The sequence below is a fragment of the Salminus brasiliensis genome, chromosome 22, assembly GCF_030463535.1.
Source record: "Salminus brasiliensis chromosome 22, fSalBra1.hap2, whole genome shotgun sequence".
NCBI classification, from domain to species: domain Eukaryota; kingdom Metazoa; phylum Chordata; class Actinopteri; order Characiformes; family Bryconidae; genus Salminus; species Salminus brasiliensis.
Genome location: NC_132899.1, coordinates 21,718,051 through 21,741,804, shown reverse-complemented (window position 1 = coordinate 21,741,804; position 23,754 = coordinate 21,718,051). Strand labels below are relative to the sequence as shown.

The window sequence follows — 23,754 nt, the reverse complement described above, 5'->3', positions numbered from 1 at the left end:
ATGTTAGAATTTGTGATGGAATTTGAAAGGAATGCAAAAATGCAACTGTAATATTAATTGCATAAGAAATGGTTTGCTTTTCCACCACAGAAGAGTATGTTCCACCGTCAGCAGAAGCTGGCGAAGGAAATGATTTAACACCACCTTGTGGCCAGATGACAAAATGCAGATGTTAATGAAGCTGAATGAGAGTAATATATATCTTTATTTTAATAGCCAATGGATGATCTTAAAGAATAACTATACCAACTCCTGCCGCAGACTGACCTTCAGGATATGAGGAGCAGTGTGGCTGCCCATTTGCAGTCTTGTCTCCAGATACTCCTCCACTGTCATTTGTTCATCCTCTCCGGTCATGGCCAGGAAACCTAGCGTGACCTCAACGGCCTCCAGCGCCTCACAGACGTCACTGAGAGACTGCAGTTCTGTCGCCAGCCCAGAGGAGCTCAGAGAGGTCAGGGGCACCTAAGAAACACACAAGCTCGGGTTTCATTTGCTTTAATTTGGATGACACAAATATGGATGACGCTAAAAAATAGAACAGCATCCACTTTTGCTTACCTGAGGCACTTTTTCTGTTATATCTTTGAAAATGTTTTCATAATTTCTCTCTTGTCTGTTGACTAGAGTTGGAATTTCCTGTAATGACAAGTAAGGCATGTTCTTAAACGTCTTTAACCATCAGACCAGGGGACAACAATTTTAAAGCTAGAAAACTCTGACACTTCAAAACTTTATCCCAGCCATAATTGATGCCCAAAAAGCATGTAGTACACATAGCATTATATACTGTTATATTCCAATAGCATTTTTATTTTCAATTTGTGATGAAATTAAGAAATAGCAATTAACAACAATGGAGGGAATTGAGTTGAGGCTTAGAATACCCAAAAAAAACCTTTAGAGAGAACTGCTTGTATTCAGTTGCCTTCAGAAAGATTTAGCAGATCTACAGAACTGGTGCACGCTTCTACTGTGCAGCAACACCTGCACAAATACGTTTCAGGATGGGCTTGTCACTTTGTCGTTAGGTGTGTTAGACCTTTATTAACAATGTGCAAATGAATCATTGCAACTCCATAGAAAGCATGAGTACTGTAGAACGGGTAGCTATGGACAAAGGTAGACATTCACTCACAAAGAGACTGATACGAGGTTTGCCTTGTATGAAACGAGTAAGAAGCTGCTGCTGGATTTTGGGCAGATCGTACTCGGACAGCGTCTCTCGGCCACGCTCCATGCTGTACTGGCAATTTGACAACACCAGGGGGAGCAGGTCTCGATCCACCTCAAACCGTATCACATGCAGCTCACTCACTTCAGCCAGGCTCACTGTGTAGCTGTGTCGTACCATACAACAGAGAGCACCATCAGTGGAACATCAGCACACCATTCAGATTTTTTTTTTTTTTTTTTTTTTGCTCTAGCTTTTCAGGACAGATATCTCTTATAACATGTAGTATAATCACTTTTCAAATAATCATAAGGGCCTCTCATATCTACATAATGTACATATTAGTTCCTTTGCACTTTCTGAATCATTTATAGTGGTTATTAAACATATGCCTTCAGATTAAGAAGTGAATAATAAACCTTCAAAGTTCAAATAAATGCTATTAATGAAATCAAATAATGTTAAAATACATGTTAAAATCGTGTTATTCTCTGCAGACAGAAGGCTACGTGTTCTGGTTGTGTGTAGACCACTACCTGCTGTCCTCTCCTGAGTGTTTTTCAGCTTCGCTGACCAGTAGATTATGCAAAGAGACCAGGTAGCTGAGCAAAGCTGTAGCACACAGTCCTGGGCCCTGCCTCCGCGGAACCAGCACTTGCAGCTCAGTGCCCTCATCCAGATCCACGCTGCAGTAATCTCCTGGCACGTTCACCTCATCTGCCCGACCACACACAACACACATGTGGCAAATATGCATATATACCAGTCAAAAGTTTGGTTGAATATGTGCTGATCATGCTATGAATATGTGCTGGTGTGCTTAAAGACATTTGTTTGAGTTTTCAAAAAAGAGGACACTGTAGTTAGGATGTCATGGCTGGGGGGTTTCGAGCAGTAGGACTGTGGCAATGTGTATGTGTAAGGGTGGAAATACCTCTCAAACCATGCAGCTACAATTTGTTCATGTACATTAATACATTAATTTAACATTTTCTCACTTAGCAAGACAAAATATCAGGGCTAAAAGCCCCCTTCCCCCACACACAGCAAAAACACCCTAACTACAGTGGATACCATGTGTCCCAACAAAAATATGGTCACCCTAGCATTTGGATCAAATGTTTTCCTTGTGATCAGCACACATTCAACTAGCCTTTTGACTGGTACTGTATATAAAGATGTCCACTTAATTATTGTAAAAATAGGTAAAGACGACATTGTGCTGTTGTACGTTTTTAGAAAACCTTATTATATGTGATGTCACTAAGCAAGATATGGAGATTAGGGTAGAATTCGAGACTTTTGTGCAACATGAGGCTAAGGTAACTGAGAGGACCTACAGTTGTCTTTTGTGATACTCACAAGTGGCCAAGGAGGCTCTTAGCTGGTTCCATGAACTCAGGAAAAGGTTAATGCGCTTCTCATACCAGCTCCTTAGTGATCCTGTGAAAGTTACATATCATCACATATTATATGCACTCCAATCAAACATCAGCTAAATTTGAATGAACATTTCAGCATTAGGCTCAATCAGTGGTCCTCAGTTCTGTTCCTGGAATAGCCCTGCTCTGCACATTTTGGTGTTTTCCTTACTCTGGTGTGTCCATGTTTAATATCTAGATACAATATGTCGATGGGATGCATTAGACAAAGTAAAATCTATATAAACTCTCCCTAAATTTTCAGAGCAGCATTGTCTTAACGGTATAGGGGAAAGTGAAGGGCACACGCTAATATGGGGTGAAATGTAACCCTGATTTATTTAAATGTAGTTGAGCAGTTTTAATTAAATCATTATTATTATTATTATTATTATATCATCTTCCTATATTCTCATATCGATGTCATCTGTGGATTTGAACTGTTTTTACAAATATTCAGCCCAAAATTAACCTTTAAGCATCACCTTTTTCCCCACTGTCGATGTGATATAAACAAAATATTAAAATAAATATATCAGTGTCTGACTGAAAAGCCCCCAGTCTCTGTTGAAAAGCATTGCCAATAGACTAGGGCTTTCTGGTGCAGATTAACATAAACCTATTGGCACAATGCCATATGCCATATATAGGCTAGAGGGATACAGAGCCCCTCAGCCTTGAGCTGTGGAGCAGTGGAACAATAATGGGAATAATTTGGACCTACAAACACTCTTGACACTGAATGCAGTTAAATGCGCACAGCAATTTTCTACAAGCTACTAGAAAGCCTTCCCTGGACAGTAGAGACAGTTACTCCAACAAAAGCAGAATAAACCTGTTTTAATACTCAGAATAAAACAGGTGTCCCAATACTTTATTAATTGAATTAATAGCATTTGTATAAATCACTAGTTACCTGATGATTGTTTGTCAATGAATTCTCTGATTGTGCCACTGCACAGGTCAGGTAGATTCTGAAATGTCTTAACCAGCTTTCTCTGCAGGGCCAGTATGTCTGGAAGGAACCTGATTATTCTGAACTCTGCCTCCTTCAAAGTGAAACAGACAGAGAAGACAAACACTCACTGTCAGACTGAATGCACAGTCTAAACGTTGTTTACTCATGTGGTCCTAATTCATCTACTGAAATCAAAAAGGGAAATAACCTTCTGTAAGAATCTCCAGAGTAGAGGCAAATTGTCTTTTCCATCATTCTGTTCAACGATGTGCGTGAGGCTAAGCAAGGAGCCTTTCTCCCTGCAGCTCCACACAGCAGAGCTGTGAAGCATGGACTGTTGGGGCAGTGAGGTCAGGAATATGCGCGGGTCACCGTACATCACTTTCAGGATGGGGTTAGAGGACACGCGAGAATCGCCCCTCATGCAGGCAGTCACCTTTTTCAGTTTATGCTCCAGTTTCTGTTAATCAAACATAAAATCAATCAAATCAAAGATCTGTGATGACATTTTATTTTCTTATATTTTTGCATACACTATATGGACAAAATTGTATAAAATCAAGCACCTAGTCAAGCAGTCTGCTTTTATAAACTTTAGTTAAAGAATGGGGGGTCCTAAAAAGCTCACTGAATTCTAGCATGGTATTGTAATGGACGCCATCAGTTTGTGCAATTTCCTCCCTCCTAAATATTCCCCTATCAGCTGTAAGTGGTATTACGATGAAAGCGATTAAAAACCACAGCAACTCCACATGAAGTTACAGAGTGGGGTCACCGAGTGCTGAGACGTATAGTGCATAAAAAAGGCGCCAACTGCAGAGTACCTGACCTGCTGTTAGAGCTGCAAAGCTGGACCAAATCCATATTAATGCCAATGTAGGTGTAATGTGTAGGTGTCCCAATATTTTTGTCCATATAGTGTAGTAGTATCACTGAACTTACCAAATAATGAATAATACTTCCTGAATGTTAGAGTCTTATGTTTAATAATGGAAAAAAGAGCTAGAATTCATAGGGTTAAAGGGGCCAGCACAGCCCTAGTGCTATGTACAAAGCAGTACTCTCCTACCTTTAGTTTGGGAGTGATGACATTATGAGCCAGGGCGATCTCCCAGGCATTCCTGGCCTCCTTAGTTGAAAGGTTGTTATCATAGCCAGCAGGCCCTAGAGTGATAAATTTTATTCAACTTAGTTTAGTCAACTTAGGTTTCCCTAACCTACATTTTTAGTTCTGCATGTCAGTTTGGTCAACGCTACATACTACGTTGGGCTGATTCAAAAACATTAATAAATATGCTGCAGCTGAAGTTGCTTAAATATTTAGTAACCTGTTCAGTCTGTTTAGTCCCTCCACTTTGATTTGTTTACTGTTTATTCCCATCTGCAGGTTAGAACTTCCCTCATCATAAGGCGTCTTCATACTGGGAGGATTTTTACAATGGAGCGCAGAGCCCTTGCTGGGATTTGAACATATGACTTGCTGAGATAAGATAAGATAATCCTTTATTAGTCCCACAGTGGGGAATTTCTGAGCAGGCAGTTAGACAGTTGCCCCACTCTAGAGCTAATATGTAGATGAGTGAAACAACTGTATATCGACCTACAAGGTCAGGAGCCTGAAAAAAGGAAGGCCTCCCCGTTGTGATAAACATCTTACAGGACAGGACAAACAATTTTGGCTGCAGCTCATTTACTAATGTTTTGGGGAATTTCACTTTTAAGTTAGATCATCAGAAGGGGATTTTCTGGTCTTTAAACTGAAAAATCTCTCTACTGGAGTCTAGTGGAGTGGCTAATAGAAGTGAATAGACATGGTTACAGGCATGGTTACAGGCATGGTTACAGTTGACACAGGGAAGGTTATAGCTTTCATTTTAGTCAGTGTCCCTTGAAAAAATCTAATCTAAATCTAAATCAAATCAAAGTTTATTTGTCACATATATAATCATACACAATACTCCTACAAGTGAAATGCTTTGTAAACTGTCCGGTCACTCGAAATATGTAATAGGAAATGTATTTTAGGACTTACACTGAACAGTCTGAGGAGGCTCCAGGACCCAGCTAAGCATCAAATGAACTGTAGTGACTGTGTCGTCCACCCCTTTTCCTACAGCCCTGCACAGCTGCCTCAAATCCTTCACAAGATGCTGTATCAAAAACTCACAGGCGTCCTGCACTGGAGGCCGGATGATCTGTGCTATATACTGTGACTATAACAAACAAAAAGTCCTGAGACTTGTGACAGTTCTGAATTAAAATGTTAAGAATCACTGCTATATGGGAATGGCCTTAATCATCACAAAACTTACCTGAGCCTCTTCTGAAGCCCCAAGCAGCATGGTTAGATGGGTCATCATCCTGATCAATGTAAAAGGAGTCAAAGACAAGCTTTTGGTGTCCAGGACATCTGGGTTATCTCTTCTCTGGGGGTCTCCTAGAATATGGCCTGTCTGGGTACGATCCCCCCTGGAAAAAAAAGTCATATTTGTGTTTTTTTACTTGTTTACTTGTTTATTATTGTACACAAGCAGGCCTGTTTGACCTTGTGCTTCCTTTAAATGTAAAATAAATAAATTCTCTATTTCCCCTCAGATTTCACATTTTGCATCATAAAAGTGCATCTCCATTTAGTGTCTGACTTACTGGTTCCACACTTTACTGAAACCTTGCACAGCCACATGATTTTGTCCTCCCACCACAGCTCCACACTCTAGACATCTCCCTTGCTGCATGGGCCTGCCGCACTGCAGGAAACAACAGTCATTAATCTCTTATTTTATCTTGTGCTGTCATATTGCATTTTAAAGCCATGCTGGCACACAAAATATATTCATTTCAAGTGATACTGGTTCTCATTTGTGTTAAAAAAAAGCTTCATATGAAAACGTCATATGATAATGTAACTAATTACACACTCAAAATCAACTCAAAAGTTCTCGTAACTATTTTTTTCTTCTGCATCTTAGTATAGTATAAAAAATACATATTGAGTTGAGCCTCAAAAAGATTTTTTTGTCAGTCTCCCTGTCCTTCATTTAGTTAACTGTGTATTCCCATCTGCAAGTTAGGACTCCACCTATCACACAGGGGGTGAGGCCTTTTTATTCTCAGACTCCTACGAGCTTAATCCTGCTTCTTGTCAATTAGACAGTTAGACAGTTGTGCCACTCTAAAGCTATGTGGAGCTATGTACAATTCTGCATGCAAGAAAGAAAAAAAGATCAGTTTACTCAGAACTGTGTTTTTACTTAGTGTAATTTCACAGCTCTAGAGTGGCACAACAGTCTAACTGCTTAATTGTCAAGAAACAGGATTTGAAAAGGTCCAAATTCCTATAACCCCACAGCCCTCAATAATTAAGAGTCTAACTGCCTGCTTATCAAGTGTGAGAAGATCATAAGCTCAAATCCCAGTCAGGGGGCATTGTGTGAAAGGGGAGTTATAACCTGCAATTTCAGCTGCAGTTCATCTACTAATTTTTTTATTAAACTCAAACAATATAAGTATGTACCAGTACTAGGATGACTAGACTGAGATGTTGAATTAAGAAAGGTGAGTAAGGAGAACTTTTGACTGAAGTAAGTTGAGTTACTTGGGTTAGTTATTTTAATTTGGTTTGTGTATTTTCAAATACTAAATGCATGCTCAGATAAAACACAGTGTATTTATATTAATACTTATAATATTTATAATATGTAAGCATACATATTAAAACAAAATCAATGTGCTTTAGTTGAAACTATTTAAATGTGATTACATATCTTAAAAAAAAACAAGTAAGTAATTACAGCTGATGCTTACCCTGTCAACAACGCAATGGTGGCCATTGGGACAGGCTAGAAGAACATAAAAAATAATAAATACAAAAGTTCAAAAACACTCAACTATAACTTTGCAATAGTGCTTTATGGAAATGCATCAATAAATCCTCATTAGAAAATAGGCACATGACCGATTAGACACATGAAGAGTGCAGTCTGTCGTTTTACTTACTGTACCACGTGTAAGCAAGAGCCTTTTGTGCTGCCGCCAGCATGTCTTCGGGCATGGTGGGTATAAATGCTGCCTGTGTGATATGATAAAAAAGCAACATATAAATGTAAATTATTGTAACATAATATGGAAATATCAGGGGATAGGAATAAGATGTACCTGCATGGTTACAGGTGACAGTCCAATCTGCACCAGGGGAGCCAGCACCTGCTCAGAACCACACAGCAGCACAGCCTTCAGATGGACAGCCAACTCTATTAGGGTGTGCTCTGTGTTAGTGCGACGCCCATGTACACTCAGTCCCCCCAGTCTGTTGTTCACCAGAGCTTCAGCAAACATCATCATCTCCCTGGTGAGCAAGAACTGCGAGCCATGGATGAAGTCCTCAAGAGCTTGCCGTTGCTAGAAACCATAAAAAGAAAATACAGTCTCTATGTCTCATCTATAACATTTAAAGTTGCATTCATGTCCCTTAATGCTGACTATAATTGCTGGTAATTACAAAATATGTCATGATTTGATTATTTATTTTCATTTGAAGCTCATTAAAACAAAAAGACAAAGGAGCAGCTTATATACTAAAGCTGCTTAAATGCATACACTGATCAGCCATAACATTACTACCACCTGCCTAATATTGAGTAGGTCCCCCTTGTGCCACCACAACAGATCTGACCATTCGAGGAATGGACTCCACAAGAGTTGCACGTTGTGAGATGGGGCCTCTATGAGCATCAATAAGAATTGAGCGCTCATTATTCTGTTGCCCAGGTTCACTGGCTGTCCTAGCTTGGAGCACTTTTGTTAGGTACTGCACACTGCATACCAAAAAAGAACCCACCACCAAAAAAGAAGACCTGTCTGGTGTTTTGGAGATCTGTTCTGACTGTCACAGTTTGGTGCTTGTCAAAGTGGCTCAGATCTTCACACTTCCCTGCTTTTCACACATCAGCTAACTAACTGTTCACTTGATGCCTAATATATCCACGCCTTGACAGATGCCACTGTGGATGAAGATAATCAGTGTTTTATACTGCACCTGTCTGTGGTGTTAATGTTGATGGCTGATGACAAACTCCTACCCAATTATAATGGTCATTTTGACAAGCTGAGACAATAGCATTTAGAAAGACACCTGCCTCTGGTTTGGGATGGAGGACTGGATTGGTTGCCCGAAAGAGAAAGGTAACTTCTCTGAAAAGGGCAAGAAGAACATAGAAGGCTTTTCTTCTGGGAGCACACGTACATTTCTAGAAAGAAATGATAGAATACAATATTAAAATCATTACCACTGAAACAAATTTAAATGAACTGAAATGTATTAAAAACATAAATAATACAATTGAACGTGGTTTAAAATGCATAAAGATGGATGAGCGGAACAAACTTTAACTCATTTTAAAACCAAAAGTTGAACAAAAATATACGCACCTTAAGGGCTTCATCTATGCCCTGCACTGTGCCCTCCATTGCAGCCTTTGCAACTGCCTCTCGTACAGTCTTATATTCTTTGCTATACACCAGGTATTGGTCCATCTGGCCCCCAGTCTCTTCCTGAAACACAGAAGGTGTTCAGCATATCTGACAACAAAGTATTCAGTATGATATAAATTATTTGTTACTTAAAACTCAATGAAACAAGCACAGTCATTCCAGTGGAAACATGCAGATTCACAAATGAGTGTTAATAAATGAAAAATAACCCCCCCCCACTTTGGAAGGGTGACCATTCCTCCAATCTAATGTCTTATCAACGTCTATCTCTGTCTTCCTGTGGTAAAAAATCTTTTTACCACATCTTCACCCCATCTCCTCCAGGCCTACCTCTCAGTCCTATCTCTGCACATCCCAAGAGGGATCTGACCTACATACTATGACCCCTGAAGATGTGCAGTGTGCAAAATATCCCATGAGAATCAGGAGATTCCTATGCTCCAGGGATGGATGGCTGCTAACTCGTCACTCGTGGTATGGGTGCATTTGGTATGCATTTTTTGAATTTAGGGGAAAAGATGCCAGTGTTGATTAAGTGTAACACTTTTTAGTGTTAATCTCTAGGTACAATTTAGGCTATGAATCAAAAACTGTGTTTAGTTTTTAGACGAATTAGACAAATTTGCTTGTTGCAGCGCCAACCTGTGGTGTGTCCTTAATGCAGCCATAGTGACATTTGGGTAAATCAACAACACTGTCCAATTTCAGCATCTATTTCATTGATAAATAGATAAATATAAATCCATGCCATGTTCTTCCAGTTTACTTTCAGGTAAACCCCAGACCTTAGATTGTGAGACTTAACAGAAAGTTAATTAAACATTAATTATAAGCTCCTGGAACCCGATAAGACTTCTTGTATTTCGCTACATAAAGGCAATGAACAGACCAGCAAAAATGCAACTGCAAAATTACATTTAAATAGCACTGTAAAAACAAACATAATGAACTGTCTATGATGTTTTCTGGAATGTCTGCATTCTTCTACCTGTTCTAAGATCTCCTGTGGGAAAAGCCACTGGAATTGAACATCTTTCTGCATGTTCTGAACAACCTCCACTCCCTGCAAACTGCAGATCTTCCTGATCAGGTACACTCTGTACCAGTCATTCCTGCTTTCCTCACAGAGCTCCATCACTGTGCCCAGGAACTCATCCTGATGTTTCTCCAAGCCTCCTAATAAAGACATAGCAACACAATTCGAGCAAGTTGGAGCTGAAAGCATAATGGTTTATATTCAACATCTTCTACACTGAACAAGTTCCTTATGGAGTGTATCAGGACATGACATCTATGAAAGGGAAGGTCTATGTAATGAACTAACCACTGGCTGTTACTGAGGCAAGGAGTTGGGCACTGATGTCCAAGCACCCCCGCAGCCTTGCGATCTGCTGCAGAGCCTCTATGGAGACCTCCTCTGTAGCCACCCGGCCTGTATGCAGAAAGAAATGCAGGAAGTCTCTACTTTCCTGAAGACGTTGCTTCTGTTCTGCTTCCGAGCCCAACTCTGTTTTCTCAAACATAGCATCCTGCAAAAAATAAATGAATGAAATTAATTTATTAAGAAGTATTCAATTAAAGCCCATGGGAACCAACATCTGAGCTGCCTTTCCAACTAAGTTAATCTGCTTCTTATGACTTATGAATATCTTCCCAAAGTCTAATAAATATCTGCTGTATTTCACCAGCACTCTCCTCTATGTGGAATGGGCAGCCCTAAAAAGCCCATGTCAGCATAACCCGATTAATCACAAGGCAAACTTGGCTAGGCCAAGCAACCTGGTGAGCTAAAACTTACTTAGTAAGCATCTTAGTATGCTAGCTAGCTATACAGCTATCTGCCTGTTTAGTATATCTGTGGTTCATTCATCCAATTATGTCAGCATTCCAGATGTGTGCTATCCCTGGGTGAAGTGGAGAAATGCCTGACATTCTTTAAGGCATAAAATGTTTTTAATACGTTTTTTAGTTGGTCATGGACACAATGACGTTCAGAAGAAAATTAAGACCATGCCCAAACCGCTCTCGGAGAGGCATGATGAGCGATTTTTTTTGGTGATTTTTGAGGAGAGTTTTATTATATTTCTGGTTTGTGACTGCTATTTAAACTTTGCTGAACACTTTACATAAGTTTAATATTATATTTAAAAAATATATAGATCTATTCTATAGATGGGGCTAAATCCACTTTCTGATTGATCCTTGTTCTCACCTCAAAACAGTTGATGTATAAAGTATACAGTTCGGTTTTGTCAGTGCCATCCAGGATTTTGCTCTGTAGTATATTCTGCAAGTGCTGTTCAAGGTACTCCTTCACTTCATCAAAGCTGGAAATAAAATCAATGAAAAATAATGTGTTTACAGTGTGTTTAGCCAAGTTATTTACCTTGCCTTTCATTTTTAAATATTCTGAATATTAATTTTATTAGATCTCTTGATTCTTGATGCTATACAGCTTTCCTAGCCCTTTTTGAAATACCCACAGCTCCATCCACAAGTCGCACAAGTTTGGTGCTATATTACTGGAAACTATTCTTTTTCTACACTGATTCCAAACTTAGGAAAGCAGATCTTTAACAATAAAGAACAGAAAAATTGAAAAGTCTTGAGTCTCATACAAGCTAGAACTGTTTTCTCTAAATGAACTAGCTGACTAATCATGGTGCCTTTAGCTGACACAGACTTTGACTATGTCAGTCTAGGCTCATAAGGCCCAATGTTTCTTACAGATTCTAGGCTTCTATACAAAGGTTACTGGTAAATGCAAAAGACATGGGTTAGTAAGCTTACCAGAGCTCACCGCAGTGCCAGATGAGTTCTATGGATTTTGTTTAATTACATACAAATCATTTAATAAATTAAAAGAAATACTTCATTGATTAGTAATTTAACAAGCAAAGGTTTGCATCCGCACACCTCCTCTGCCCACAGAGAACAAATAATTAATCAACCACTACAACTATGTAGGGTTTTGTCATACTGTACAGACCTGTATTTGAGTAGGAGTTTAAGCACCACAGATCGCACAACCGGATTTTTGTCCACACACTCATCGAAGGGTGACAGGGCTTTAGTCTGTATATGGCTTTGTGCTGGTAGAGAATACAAGGAGAAAAACACCTTAGTAAACAACAGTTCATGAAAACATATATCTGTGTGTAACAGGTAAAATACATTTTACCTTTAGCAAGAGATGCTGGCTTTGCCTCAACCATTAGGAAAGACAACAGGTGCAGAATGACACCTCTGGATGGTGGGCAATTGTCCTTGAAACACACTGTAGACACTACTTCTATAAAAAAGGCATTGCACCGTTGTCTGAACTGGGAATTCAACTGAAGGCCAGCCCTGTAGAATCATCACAGAAGGACACAAGGAGGCATAATCAATACAACACAATTTCAAAACATGATTATATTAACCCAAATTCAAATTAAACTAGATTTCATTTAGCACACAGTGCAATTTGCAGTTTCATAATTCAATCTGTAGAAACAGACATGGCTTACCGGACATCCACTGAGACGTTTAGCTCAAAGTCATCTGGCACTGGTTGGGTACACAAAGCACAGTACATCTGGCCTGGGATCAGCCATCTTCTGATGCAAGACTGGCAGAAGACATGGTTGCATGGTAATTCCACAGGGTCTTGAGGCTCTACCCGGCATATAGAACAAGACTGGAGGCCAAACCTAAAGAAACAATAGTTTAACATTAGCATTTAATCATTTACAACATTACTCTCCTTTCCAAATGCAAAGACAAGGACAGAGTCGTACAGTGGTATGTACGCTGGTATGTTTGCTGGTCAAAAGGTCTGCTACTATGAATAGTGTAGTGAATAGAAGAAGATCAGAGCTCCAAAACGTATAAAGTTAAAGATGCATTTTAAGGCAGTTATACAGTTATACAGTTTAAAAAAGGAAAGGAGCACCATGCAAAGGTTTGGATATACCAAGAGATTTATGAGATTTAAGCTCTCAGGTTTAGAACTCAGGTTTAGTCTCAGACCTTGATACGTGTATTTATAACCATCATTAGAAAAAATTAGGAGATGTATACGTCAAAGGCTCATAAATACTTTTACTCCTCAAACCTTGTCTCCGCAATCAGCAGCCACTGTACCTTTACGCAGATGCCTAAAATACTTTAAGGAATATTTTGCATATCTGGTGTTGTTAAAATTCAGCTTAATTTTTTTCTAAACAAGCCTGATGTATGTTCACTGAAAGTGTGCAAGATTTCATAAAAAGAACACCTCGAACACCAATGGTTAAGCACAGTAGTGGATGTCAATAAAAATCTTACTTGAAAATGAGTTCACTTGCTCGCTGCTTGCAGGACTTCAGAATTTCAATAACAGCCACAAACGTCTTCTCCAGTTTCATGTCTGAGTTTTTCTCAAGTACCTATGGCAAAGGCAAAAATGTAAAAAAAAGGCGCACGTCACAAATATATATATGTGTGTGTGTGTGTGTGTGTGTGTGTGTGTGTATGTGCTAGTTAATATTACTTTGCTAGTAAGGACCACACCCTGAGATAAAAAAGAAGGGTGGAATACTTTAGGTTTGGAGTCAGCTTTCCTTCTCCTAATCGCAGAAACTGCAATGGTAAACTTGACCAGGGTAGTCTTAAGAATAAAAGCAGTATACTTTCTTACCCTCCATAAGTTTCGGGAGTGCTCCATGACCAGTGGTTTTAGCCTCTCATCTTGAGCCTCAATGCCCAACTGTATGTGCTCCACAAACAGAGAGAAGGTGAAGATACGTCTCCAGCCGTTACTAGGATACACATGAGAAGCAAAATGTGATGAATAAATGAAATCACTTACGCATAGTGATTCTTAAGACCCTATCTGAAATGTGACAGAGTTTGAAATAATGAGAAAAAAGACATTATGAGACTAAAGCAAAGAAAATAGACAAACATATGCTATGCAATGACTACTATTTAGGAACTGTAGAGGTTGTCCTGAAACTCACTGGATGCTCTTCACCATCTCTCGACTTCTATCTCCATACTGTTTAAGGCTGTTCTCTGAGCAGACCAGTTCAATAGGGACCTGTAGTCTTTTCACTTGCTTTAGCCAGAGCTGCCGCTGGAAGTCCACGTTTAGGTCTTGTGGCTCTAGGTGCTCCACACAGGCAAGAGCACAATACACATCCAAAGTCTTTAGAAATTAAGAGACAACAAAAAAAATGTTAAATGTAAAAAGACAGGACTGGAATTCCTCACCAATAATTAATATTTAATTTAATCTATTTAATCCCAAAAATGTTTTTTGTATTGTTGTAAATCGTGTGTATTTGACTAAATATCACAGGTCCTTTGCAAAACACAAAGACCTGTGTGGCTGTTAAGACTTCCTAGCATATTACTGTTTGTAACAGAGTTCAGTGAGAAATAAAAGTGCTGTAAGCAAGACTAACAGATGAGAATTTGTTTTTTGAAAAATACCATCTCATGTGTATCCATCACACATCGATTTCCCTGCATGAAAAGAACCACATCAGGCAGAATGGACATCATCCTGGACAGGTTCTGCAGACGTTTCTGGAACTCGTGGTAAGCAGTGTGAACTAATGGCAAGGAGAGCTCACTCTCCACCGATCTACATCTCCGTCTACACAACTCATTCACACAACTCAGCAGGGCAGCACACAGCAACTACAAGAGACACATCAGACATAGGAACAGGCATGGAAGACGTATTACAAACAACAACTTGATAGAATAATATAAAATAAATAAAACAATAAAAAAATAAACAATACAATAAATAGGCCAAAACACTGAATGTTCATACTTGCTGTTCACCAGTGGTTGAAATTTTCATTGTCAAAGCAATGAAATCTTGAAGATATCTTTGGAAGAATTCATTTTGCATTTTCTTGTCCACACTCATAAAATATTCCCCTATGGCAGTTCTCTTGAATACCTCTTCAAACTGCTTACTGGTTTGACCTGGGGAAAAAAGTGTCTATTATAAGACTGGGACTTTGAGTTTTGGAGTAACTTAGAAGTTCTTCAAGGAACTACTAATTTTTTACAGTGTATAAAAAAACAATCACCCTCTTTCTGTAAAGTGTACATCCATAGGTCATCTAACAGGTCTTTGATCCTCCAGCTGAAGGGCATGGTGCAGGACATAGTTCTTCCAATGGAGATGTGGCTTTGGATCAATATGGTCTGAGTCTCTGAGCTACATACAAACAGTGAACTTTATACACAAGTCATGGCACTGGACGTTTAAGAAGCAGTTTTCATTCATTAAAAGTTAACAAGTAGCAGACATTCGACATTGTTACTTACTTTTGGCCCATCTGATCGTATGGTATTTCCAACACTGATTTGTTTCCAAAAATGAGAAGCCACAAATTCTTGACTTCATCTTCACAGTTGCTATCAACCAGAAGGTCCAGATTGCAGTTACGGTCGATGACAGAAATCAAGTGGGCCAGGAGGGGAGTGATCACTGTCTGTACTCTACGCCACAGGGTATGCCTATTGACAAATTATATAGACCTTTAATAATGGTTGCAAAATAGTCAAATCAGTAAAAATGAAACAATAATGGACAAGTACAAAGTAAAGACATAAGAAGAAAGTGGAAAGGTTCAGACATAAAAAATGTATCTGTAATAAATGTTATGATTATTATACTGAATACATACTTGAAGGTTCCTCCCTCTTGCAGGGCTTCAACGTTAGATGCTTCTCTGGGAACCCAGTTTTTGGGCATTTCTGTACTGTCTTCACGTGCCCTTAACAGGAGATGAAGGCGCTTTTTCAAGGCCTCCATGAATGTAGCTATGAAACAAGAAAACATTCTTAACTAAAGTAAAACGTTCTAAACAATCCTTGTCAAAATGAATCACAAATCACAAACCTATTACAAACACACTTGATCAGTACACAGACTGACCTTTCAGTTCGTCACTGTCGTCAAGTAGTGTAAGAAGTCGGTCCACTCTTCTGGTACTAAGGCTGCCAGCATCTTTAAGATCCCTTAGCATGCTTACAGCACTCTGAACACAACTACGCAACAGTGCTGTTGTGTCAAACTCCCTTTCTAGTGCCTGAAACACATGTCAGCACTGGTTCAGCATAGATTTAGGCTTACGATCAGTAAATACTGTTGAGTACAACTTAAACTATACTTACAAACTCTTCTGACTCAGACTGCCTAGGTTCACTGTCCTGGGCCTCCACTTTTAGATAAAGATAAACAATAAAATGGTTAAAAGCAGAGTTTCTAGGCAATTCATGATTAGAATCTTAGTGCTTATAAAGGTAGTACCTTCAGTCTGCTTTGTACATTCCTCAAAAAGATCACAAATTGACATGTTTCTCAAGCTCTGGACATCAGATACAATGTCCTGAGAACTTCTGAGGTCATCAATGTGAACTGACATCCAGTGTCCTATGAACACCAATGAACATAAGAATTTAGTATTCGAGTAATGTGTTTTGTATAGAAAACAGCACTTGTATCAACCCCTATATTTCTTTTCAGCAAAAGAATGGAAACTGGAAGTCGCACCAACCTCCTTGAAATCCAGTGTAGGAGGTCCCACCTTCCAGACGTGGTAGTTTAGTGATGAAGTACACGTACACTCTACAGTCACCCACATGTTTTGACCGAGTGATTTCATTCATGGAGGAGTACCTGTGGAGAAGCCAAGCTATTTTATGAAATGTTTATATTTTCTATTAACATTTACTTAGATTAATAAAACATTCTATTTATCTGCAATATGGCTGTAACAAACAACTTTTTTAAAATGAGTACTACTAGTAGTAGTAGTAGTAGTAGTAGTAGTAGCAGATTATGAATGTAGCTATCAGCTTTCAAATTCAGCATGAGATTGTTTTTTGCATTTGCTAAATAACAATGAGAACAATAAAGATGAATACCTTCTTCAGAATTTTCCTGTTTTAGGGAACTTTATAGATAAATAAACTACAACATATTTTTAAAATCTAAAACCAAGGATGCAAGGATTGTCTTAATCAGCAAAAAAAAAAAAGGGGGGGGGGACCAATGTTGACCAATGTTGTAAACAGACGCTGTAAACAGAATGTTACACTCCATATAAGACAGTGAGGTCCCTGCAGATGTGTGGCCGTATTGCTTATGGCTCTGTAACAGCTTTGTCCATATGCTATGTTCATGTGACAGACCGATAGCTGCTCAGTCTGTATGTTTTACTGCATGTTTGCATCCAGATTAATGAAATTATTACTGTAAAAAGTAAGAATTAAAAGGCAGAATAACTGTTTTCCACACGGTTATGGCTGAAGTGGAAATTAATCTGCATTTCACATGCGTCACAAATCCTTCCTTGTTAGCGCAAGATTTTAGTCGACTAAGTTGATTATGCCTCATAGAGACTTTCATGGTGATTTTGAAGGTTTAAAAGCACAGCAGTCTGTTCAATTTCCATACAGAATTTCACACGGTTGATGTTCTTGCACACCTGTGCTCTTGATTTTTGGGGAAATTTGAGCCAAAGATGATCTCTAGAAGGATGTCCCTTGAGAAGAATTTCTGCTGAAGGATCTGAAGGCCTGCAAAGCTTTCCTTCTCAAAGTTTCAACCCTAATTTGCAAGCCGTTGTGATTTCTTTCAAAACATCAATATAACATACCTGGCTGATGCAAGGATATTTGCACTCACTGAATCTTCTCCAAAATCCATTTGAACAAGAAGAATCTTGTCTGCAGATGGTGTGCTGAGGAACTGCCTAAAGTCAAAGTACAAATATCAACAAAAATCCTACTGATCATGCCACTGTGGTTAACGTGGCAGATGAACATCTCTGGAACACATTCTTACTCACCTAATTTTTTTGAGGAACGACAGTTCTGTTTCAAACTGTCGCAGCGAGAGAACATCAATGTTGTGAATCCCTGTGAAGCTCTGAAGTTGCTTAACATCAGCAGCAGTCAACAGTCTTGAGAATGTCGTAACCTTTACAGAAAACAAACACATTTAATGCCAGTGCTTTTAATCTTAATGAATTTATATATTTTAATAAACAAATCTTGGGAAAACTTGGGAGAACTACCTCTGTGAAGATACAATGGTTCCAGTGCCCTTGTTGGACGTGAGAGGCAATGAATTCAGCCAGAGAGTGGTGCTTCTGAATCCTGAAGTATCTATTTGCCAGTTTCTGTGTCTCTACATCTGACAAATCTGAATACTCCAACCGCACCACTGAATCTGGAGTGGCACAGTTCAGTAAGGCAAGCTTGGCTTCCTCCAGCACTCTGTCGAGGATGTCCTTGGAGTCGTCAATCTCATTTTTCAGTTTATCCATCACTTGAAGTACAACTGAGGAACATGTATCTGAATGGTAGCCAATGAAAACATCTGCTGGCAAGTATTTGTGTGAACTGCAGGACACAAAATGTTGGACCCACTCCTGCAGAAGGTTCACAATTTCCCTCTCACTGCTGTTCAGGACACTGTTGATGTCAAGGTAGTGTTTCTCTAGTCTGTTTATAAGTGGAATGGGGAAGTGTTTGTACACCACTTCTTTTTCCTCAATGACAATGAGGCGGAAGTTTCTGTGGACTCTGCACTTCACACGGTGTGTACCAAGACCAAGATCCACATATTTTTGACCCCCAAGAAAGACATAATACTGATTCAGTGCATCATAGAGGCTTTCGTAGAGATTCTGAAGGTTTAAAAGCACGACAGTCTGGCCAGTTTCCATGCAGATTTTCACACGGTTGATGTTCTTGCACACCTGTGTGTACTCCTGATCTTTGGGGAAACTTGAGCCAAAGATGATCTCTGGGAGGTTGTTTTTTGAGAAGAAATTCTGCTGAAGGATCTGAAGGCCTGCAAAGTTCTTGGTTAGGATAAGTAGGTAGCGACAGTCCTCATCCTGAACTATGCTATTAATGTTTTGACCCACAAGATTGATAGTACTGATGCTACACAAGTCAGTTCGGATGTTCAGTTTTTTGCAGAAGATTTTCAGAGTGTTCACACTATCCAAGCCACTGAAATTTCTCAACACTGCTTCAACAATTTGCTCTGAAGAAGGATTAGATGATTTGGAAACGGCATATATCATCTTGATCAAGCTGTAGTAATCACGTAGGCCAAAGAAACCTTTAGTTTGCTCTTTGCTAATTTGCAAGTAAGCAACTGCCAAAGGACGGAAAAGGTATCTGATGTTTTCCAAGACCATCGGTTCCAGAGAACAAATTCCTGCAGCTGTCTGAATTAGTTCATTTTGATCTGGATCCCCTCTGGCAACAAAGATTCCCCTGTTCATTTTGGCAGGGTCCAACGCCCAGTTGGAGATGCCAATGAATCCAACCTTCTTGTGGGGGAGTGGGTCATCTTCAATGCAACCTTCTTCCAACAACGGATGGAGGGTTTTCAAGGGCATTTTAGGAGAGTCCTCTGCCAGCCCTATCTCATCCAGCACAACAACAGAGACGTACTCTTTTAGATTTTTGCCCTCTTGAAAGCGGGCACATTGTTTAAAGGTGTTAATGATCCCTTCTGCAGTTGAGTGAGGACTGCACTGGTAGGAGGTTAAGTGAATCTGTTTTAACCTCCTGTACAAGTCGGAGTGGGCAGCCTGGCCCTGCATTGCATCCGCCACTAAAGTCTTTGATAGTGACTTCGAGCTGCCAGGCTTCCCAACTAAAAACAGAGGGATTCTCAGTTCAATGCATACTATCATCATGAAGACATTCTCTTTCAAAGCCTTGTTCTTGGCGATTGTTCCACCAAGGGGCACATCATGTAGAAGAAGATCTTGCATTAAAGATATTTCTTTAAGCGCCTTTGCATGTTGGTTGTACTTGGGGAAGAATTTGCACAGTTTGACCCAAAATTCCTTTTTCTTTTCCAGACATGAGTGGTAGCACACTGCCACTGCAATCAACATAGCCCATTCAACTGGATCTCTGTCATCTGCAAAGATCTCTTCACCGGCATTCTTTGACGGCTTCTGCTTTCTCAAGAACTCACCTAATTCTTCAAAAAACATTCTGCGATTGGAGTAGACCCACACAAATACCTGCATGCAGCGTTCTACATCCCTCAAACTGACAAAGCTACATTCATCTTTCTTCCTTCTCATGTAGCTTTGAGATTCAGATAGGATATCAGTCATCATTTTGATATATTTCTCATGGACTGAACAGTTCTCCACTACACTCTGAACAATTTGCTGAATGTACATTTTTTCTGTGTTGTCATTGAGCTGCCCAAAGTCCCACACCAACGGAATCATGCTTGGGGGCAATGCATGAACTCTGTAAACCAGCTGACGAAGAGGAATGGATCCTAGTTTATCCTGTGTTTGATCAGCTTTCACAACGTATCCCAAACCTGCACCCTCCAGTCGTTCAATCATTGCCTCCGAGTGCTTTCTGTATGGATTGCAAGCAGCAACAATTTTTAGTCCAGTGTTGGGTTTAAGTTTATGCCCCTGCACTGTGTTGTCACACAGCACTTCCTTGATACAACTGACTGCCTCAGTAGTATTTGCCTCATCAAAGAAAATGACAGAATCCAGATCATGCTTCTCCTTATTCGAGGTTGCAATGGACTCAGCTTCTTGTACAATGGTATAGATGTTGTCTGGGGTTGTACCACCATGGACTTTTACCAATTTCATATTCTCTGTTGGGGTCCCAGTTCTTTGCAGCTCACAAAGAAATTTGATAAGCCTTGTTTTTCCACAGCCAGTTTCTCCCATAATAATGACAGGGATGCCACACCTGAACCTCATGTGAATTGCCATCATCTTCAGTATGTTGTCCATAGTAAGCTGGTAAGTTTCATCAGGATCTGATGGCCACTTAACGCCAAGCACACTGCACAGAAGCTCAATCTTCTCCCCTCTAGACAGGTCATCAAAATTAATGTTGAAAGGGACTCGGTTGATCCGGAGACCGTCATAGAGTTGCTTTGTCATGATGTTATTCCTTATTACTTTGTTTGTTGAAGGATCAATTGCATCAACTCCTTTCTGAGCATTTGGTCTAAGGTGAAAACCAATGAACGTCATTGATTCATGATCCTCATTGAAAAATATATATGGATGAGGTTCTGATTCCCAACTCTTTCGAATGCGGAATGGGGCTAAATCTTCTTCATTAGCACCCATTAGATCCACCATTTGTCTTCCAGGACTTTGATCTGATATGTTCAGAGATGGTGTGGCAAAGTCTCTGGCCATTAAAACCATGAAGTCAACCACAAATCTTTTGAATCCTCTCAAAGTGTCTCCAACAATGGCCATGTTGCAAAAAATGGACGTCTCACAATCTTGCAACTGAAGATTAAGGAACCACGCAAAATTCCTTAACTCTGCCCATGATGGATCCACAATGCCACAGTAGAAAAACAACATCTGAAGGCATTCTTTATGGGAACCTTCAACTTCACAGAATGTAAAATTGTCAAGGTCAGTGTTCTCATGGAAACGCTTCAAATACTGATAAGGCCTCTGATACGCTTCACTTCTGAAATACTCATCATCCATAAGTGGGTCCTCAATCTCAAACATAGGTTCATCTTCTACTTTTATTTCCAGTTCCAAAACGTCTTTTGGAGGCCTGCACTGCACTTTGGGAAAGACCTCAGTGAAGGTAAAAGGGACCTTTGAATTCTGCAAATGAAAATGGTTCTCATTACCTTCAATCTCTCTTTTGAACATAGAACAAAGTACCTAAAACTCCTAAAACTATAAAGAAACAATGAGAAAGAAATTACCAATTTTGGACCCAATCTTGGCAGTTCAGAGGAGTTCTGAAGCATCTCAATAACATACAAGTGCTGGCTGCTACGTTTCCACATGCGTCCTTCAGCATCCATTAGATAACCGAGAACTAACAGCTTGAATAAGAATTCATGCAATCCCTTTTGGACCTAAAACAATAACACATCAGTTAATAAAACAAAATATCTAAATAGATTGAAACATTTTTGTGAGTCTTACATAATGCAATTCTTACCAATGTTGTAACATCAAAATGAAAGATCACAAGTCCGCTCTGGTTTGGTGTGTCAAGCAATGACTGTAGGATAACATTTTCCTTGACAGTGGGTTCTAGTAAACGAATGCATCTGAGATATGAGAACCCAGGTCTTTCAGATGCTTCCAGCTTTTCATAAAGCCTCTGAATATACAGAGATTTACCTGGAATAATAAGCATGTGTATTTCAGATGAATGGTGACTTTAATAAACAAATAACAATAGTAAAAACTCCAATATTATTTGTACTTTACTTACCCACTCCTGCTCGTTTTGATGACACAATTCCAACAGACTGCTTGTCTTTAAATACAGTAGCAGCGCTGTCCTGTTCTGATGACACTGTATAGTGTCTGGAGAGATAAGCTTGAATTCTCTCTAAGGATTCGCGTGGAACCATGTGCAGTTTGAACTGGCTAAATGCTGAAGGCATGTATGCATGCTCCTGATCTAAACTGCAGATTATCACAAGTTTATAATCCTTGTTGGACACAGAGTGGAGTTTGTTAAACAACTGCTCCACAGCATAACTGACCTCATACCTCAAGAGGTCTGCATACAACAGGGAGTAGATTTTCTTTCCCACATATCCACTGGAGAGGCAACGTCTGAGAAAAAGTTCCACATGCTCATAGGGAGTGTCCGCACTGCACAACAGGACTTCGTCATAAGTTGGAAGTGGCTCATATTCACTGTGAGAGTAGATACTAATGCAGGAGGCTAGGACTTCTTCATTGGGACAGACAATGAGGTTGGGTTGGCCCTGCACCAGCCCCTTTGGCAGCTCTCGTGTAATAGGTCTTTCATTGGGGCCTAACGGCATGAATTCGTCTTGGTCCTCATCCTCATGATCCTCATTCACAAAACTGCCCAGTCTATCGAGAAATCTTCCCAAACTTGGGATATCCAATGAATCAGGGAGAAAAGCTTTCATGTCTGTGAAGTATTTCTCCCAAATTACATCTAGCATCCTTAAACCAGCTTCCTCATCTGAGGCACAGCCCTCAGACATAGGTGAATTCACAGTACCCACATTCTCGGGGTCTGTGTGAATTAGGTTCCATGTTTTCCACACACTAGATGTTGTAGATTTGGAGTTGGTGAAGGAGAGCATTATTAATGCACAATTATCTAAGCCTTTGTTACAGTTTTTCGAAGACAGTTGTTCACAAAGATAGACGATTTGCTCAGCAGTGTAGTAGTTGAGGAAATAGTTCTCAGATCTCTGTTTGTCCATGAACTTCTTCCAGTCACTCAGGTACCTTTCCATGTTCTTGCAGAGCTCTGGGAGTTGTTCCACTGCATTACCCTCAACTGTTATGGTATCCTGAATGCTGCTTAAATTGAAGTCCATACTGATTGCAGGGCTGATAAGATTATCAGACTTTAACATTGTATCAGAGCAGGTGATTTTTACTTCCCACCGCCGGAACAAAGGGTTTCCAGCAGAAAGAAGATCAAGGAAGATCCCTGCTAGTCTTTGAACATGGTCGAAGACCTTAAAAAACAAAAGAACAAATTTCATGATTTCAGTATAATTCAATAGTGTTGTTGCTCTTATGCAAAAACTTTGTATTTTTATTTTTTTTAGTTTTCACTGTTTGATACAATGTAAATGTGGTAATTCTTTACTGTGATGCTGTTTTTTTGGAGATACAAGGTATTGTGTGGCAGCAGTGATATACAAACTAATT

The 23,754-nt window shown here is 39.6% G+C and overlaps 1 protein-coding gene across 2 annotated transcripts in view; it reads right to left on the bottom strand.

Moving 5' to 3' along the window:
* The window catches only part of LOC140543700 (E3 ubiquitin-protein ligase rnf213-alpha-like), a 39,513-nt gene that overhangs the window by 2,905 nt on the left and 12,854 nt on the right, over positions 1 to 23,754 (bottom strand). The window contains exons 24-63 of one of the 2 annotated variants that reach the window (XM_072666872.1): positions 22,319 to 23,558; positions 22,040 to 22,224; positions 21,798 to 21,953; positions 18,115 to 21,693; positions 17,887 to 18,017; positions 17,695 to 17,790; positions 16,591 to 16,712; positions 16,344 to 16,466; positions 16,208 to 16,254; positions 15,969 to 16,122; positions 15,718 to 15,853; positions 15,356 to 15,547; positions 15,115 to 15,245; positions 14,850 to 15,007; positions 14,501 to 14,710; positions 14,026 to 14,213; positions 13,704 to 13,824; positions 13,352 to 13,452; positions 12,553 to 12,735; positions 12,225 to 12,391; positions 12,033 to 12,135; positions 11,256 to 11,370; positions 10,368 to 10,572; positions 10,032 to 10,219; positions 8,981 to 9,103; positions 8,689 to 8,799; positions 7,709 to 7,951; positions 7,550 to 7,622; positions 7,358 to 7,392; positions 6,200 to 6,300; positions 5,866 to 6,022; positions 5,586 to 5,766; positions 4,623 to 4,717; positions 3,762 to 4,013; positions 3,512 to 3,644; positions 2,537 to 2,617; positions 1,711 to 1,891; positions 1,139 to 1,340; positions 562 to 639; positions 268 to 465 (exon numbers count right to left, since the gene is read on the bottom strand). In XM_072666872.1, coding sequence (XP_072522973.1) covers positions 268 to 465; positions 562 to 639; positions 1,139 to 1,340; positions 1,711 to 1,891; positions 2,537 to 2,617; positions 3,512 to 3,644; positions 3,762 to 4,013; positions 4,623 to 4,717; positions 5,586 to 5,766; positions 5,866 to 6,022; positions 6,200 to 6,300; positions 7,358 to 7,392; positions 7,550 to 7,622; positions 7,709 to 7,951; positions 8,689 to 8,799; positions 8,981 to 9,103; positions 10,032 to 10,219; positions 10,368 to 10,572; positions 11,256 to 11,370; positions 12,033 to 12,135; positions 12,225 to 12,391; positions 12,553 to 12,735; positions 13,352 to 13,452; positions 13,704 to 13,824; positions 14,026 to 14,213; positions 14,501 to 14,710; positions 14,850 to 15,007; positions 15,115 to 15,245; positions 15,356 to 15,547; positions 15,718 to 15,853; positions 15,969 to 16,122; positions 16,208 to 16,254; positions 16,344 to 16,466; positions 16,591 to 16,712; positions 17,695 to 17,790; positions 17,887 to 18,017; positions 18,115 to 21,693; positions 21,798 to 21,953; positions 22,040 to 22,224; positions 22,319 to 23,558 — 10,275 coding nt within the window. The remainder of the gene's footprint in view (positions 1 to 267; positions 466 to 561; positions 640 to 1,138; positions 1,341 to 1,710; positions 1,892 to 2,536; positions 2,618 to 3,511; positions 3,645 to 3,761; positions 4,014 to 4,622; positions 4,718 to 5,585; positions 5,767 to 5,865; positions 6,023 to 6,199; positions 6,301 to 7,357; positions 7,393 to 7,549; positions 7,623 to 7,708; positions 7,952 to 8,688; positions 8,800 to 8,980; positions 9,104 to 10,031; positions 10,220 to 10,367; positions 10,573 to 11,255; positions 11,371 to 12,032; positions 12,136 to 12,224; positions 12,392 to 12,552; positions 12,736 to 13,351; positions 13,453 to 13,703; positions 13,825 to 14,025; positions 14,214 to 14,500; positions 14,711 to 14,849; positions 15,008 to 15,114; positions 15,246 to 15,355; positions 15,548 to 15,717; positions 15,854 to 15,968; positions 16,123 to 16,207; positions 16,255 to 16,343; positions 16,467 to 16,590; positions 16,713 to 17,694; positions 17,791 to 17,886; positions 18,018 to 18,114; positions 21,694 to 21,797; positions 21,954 to 22,039; positions 22,225 to 22,318; positions 23,559 to 23,754) is intronic. The other variant, XM_072666873.1, reaches the window with a different exon arrangement.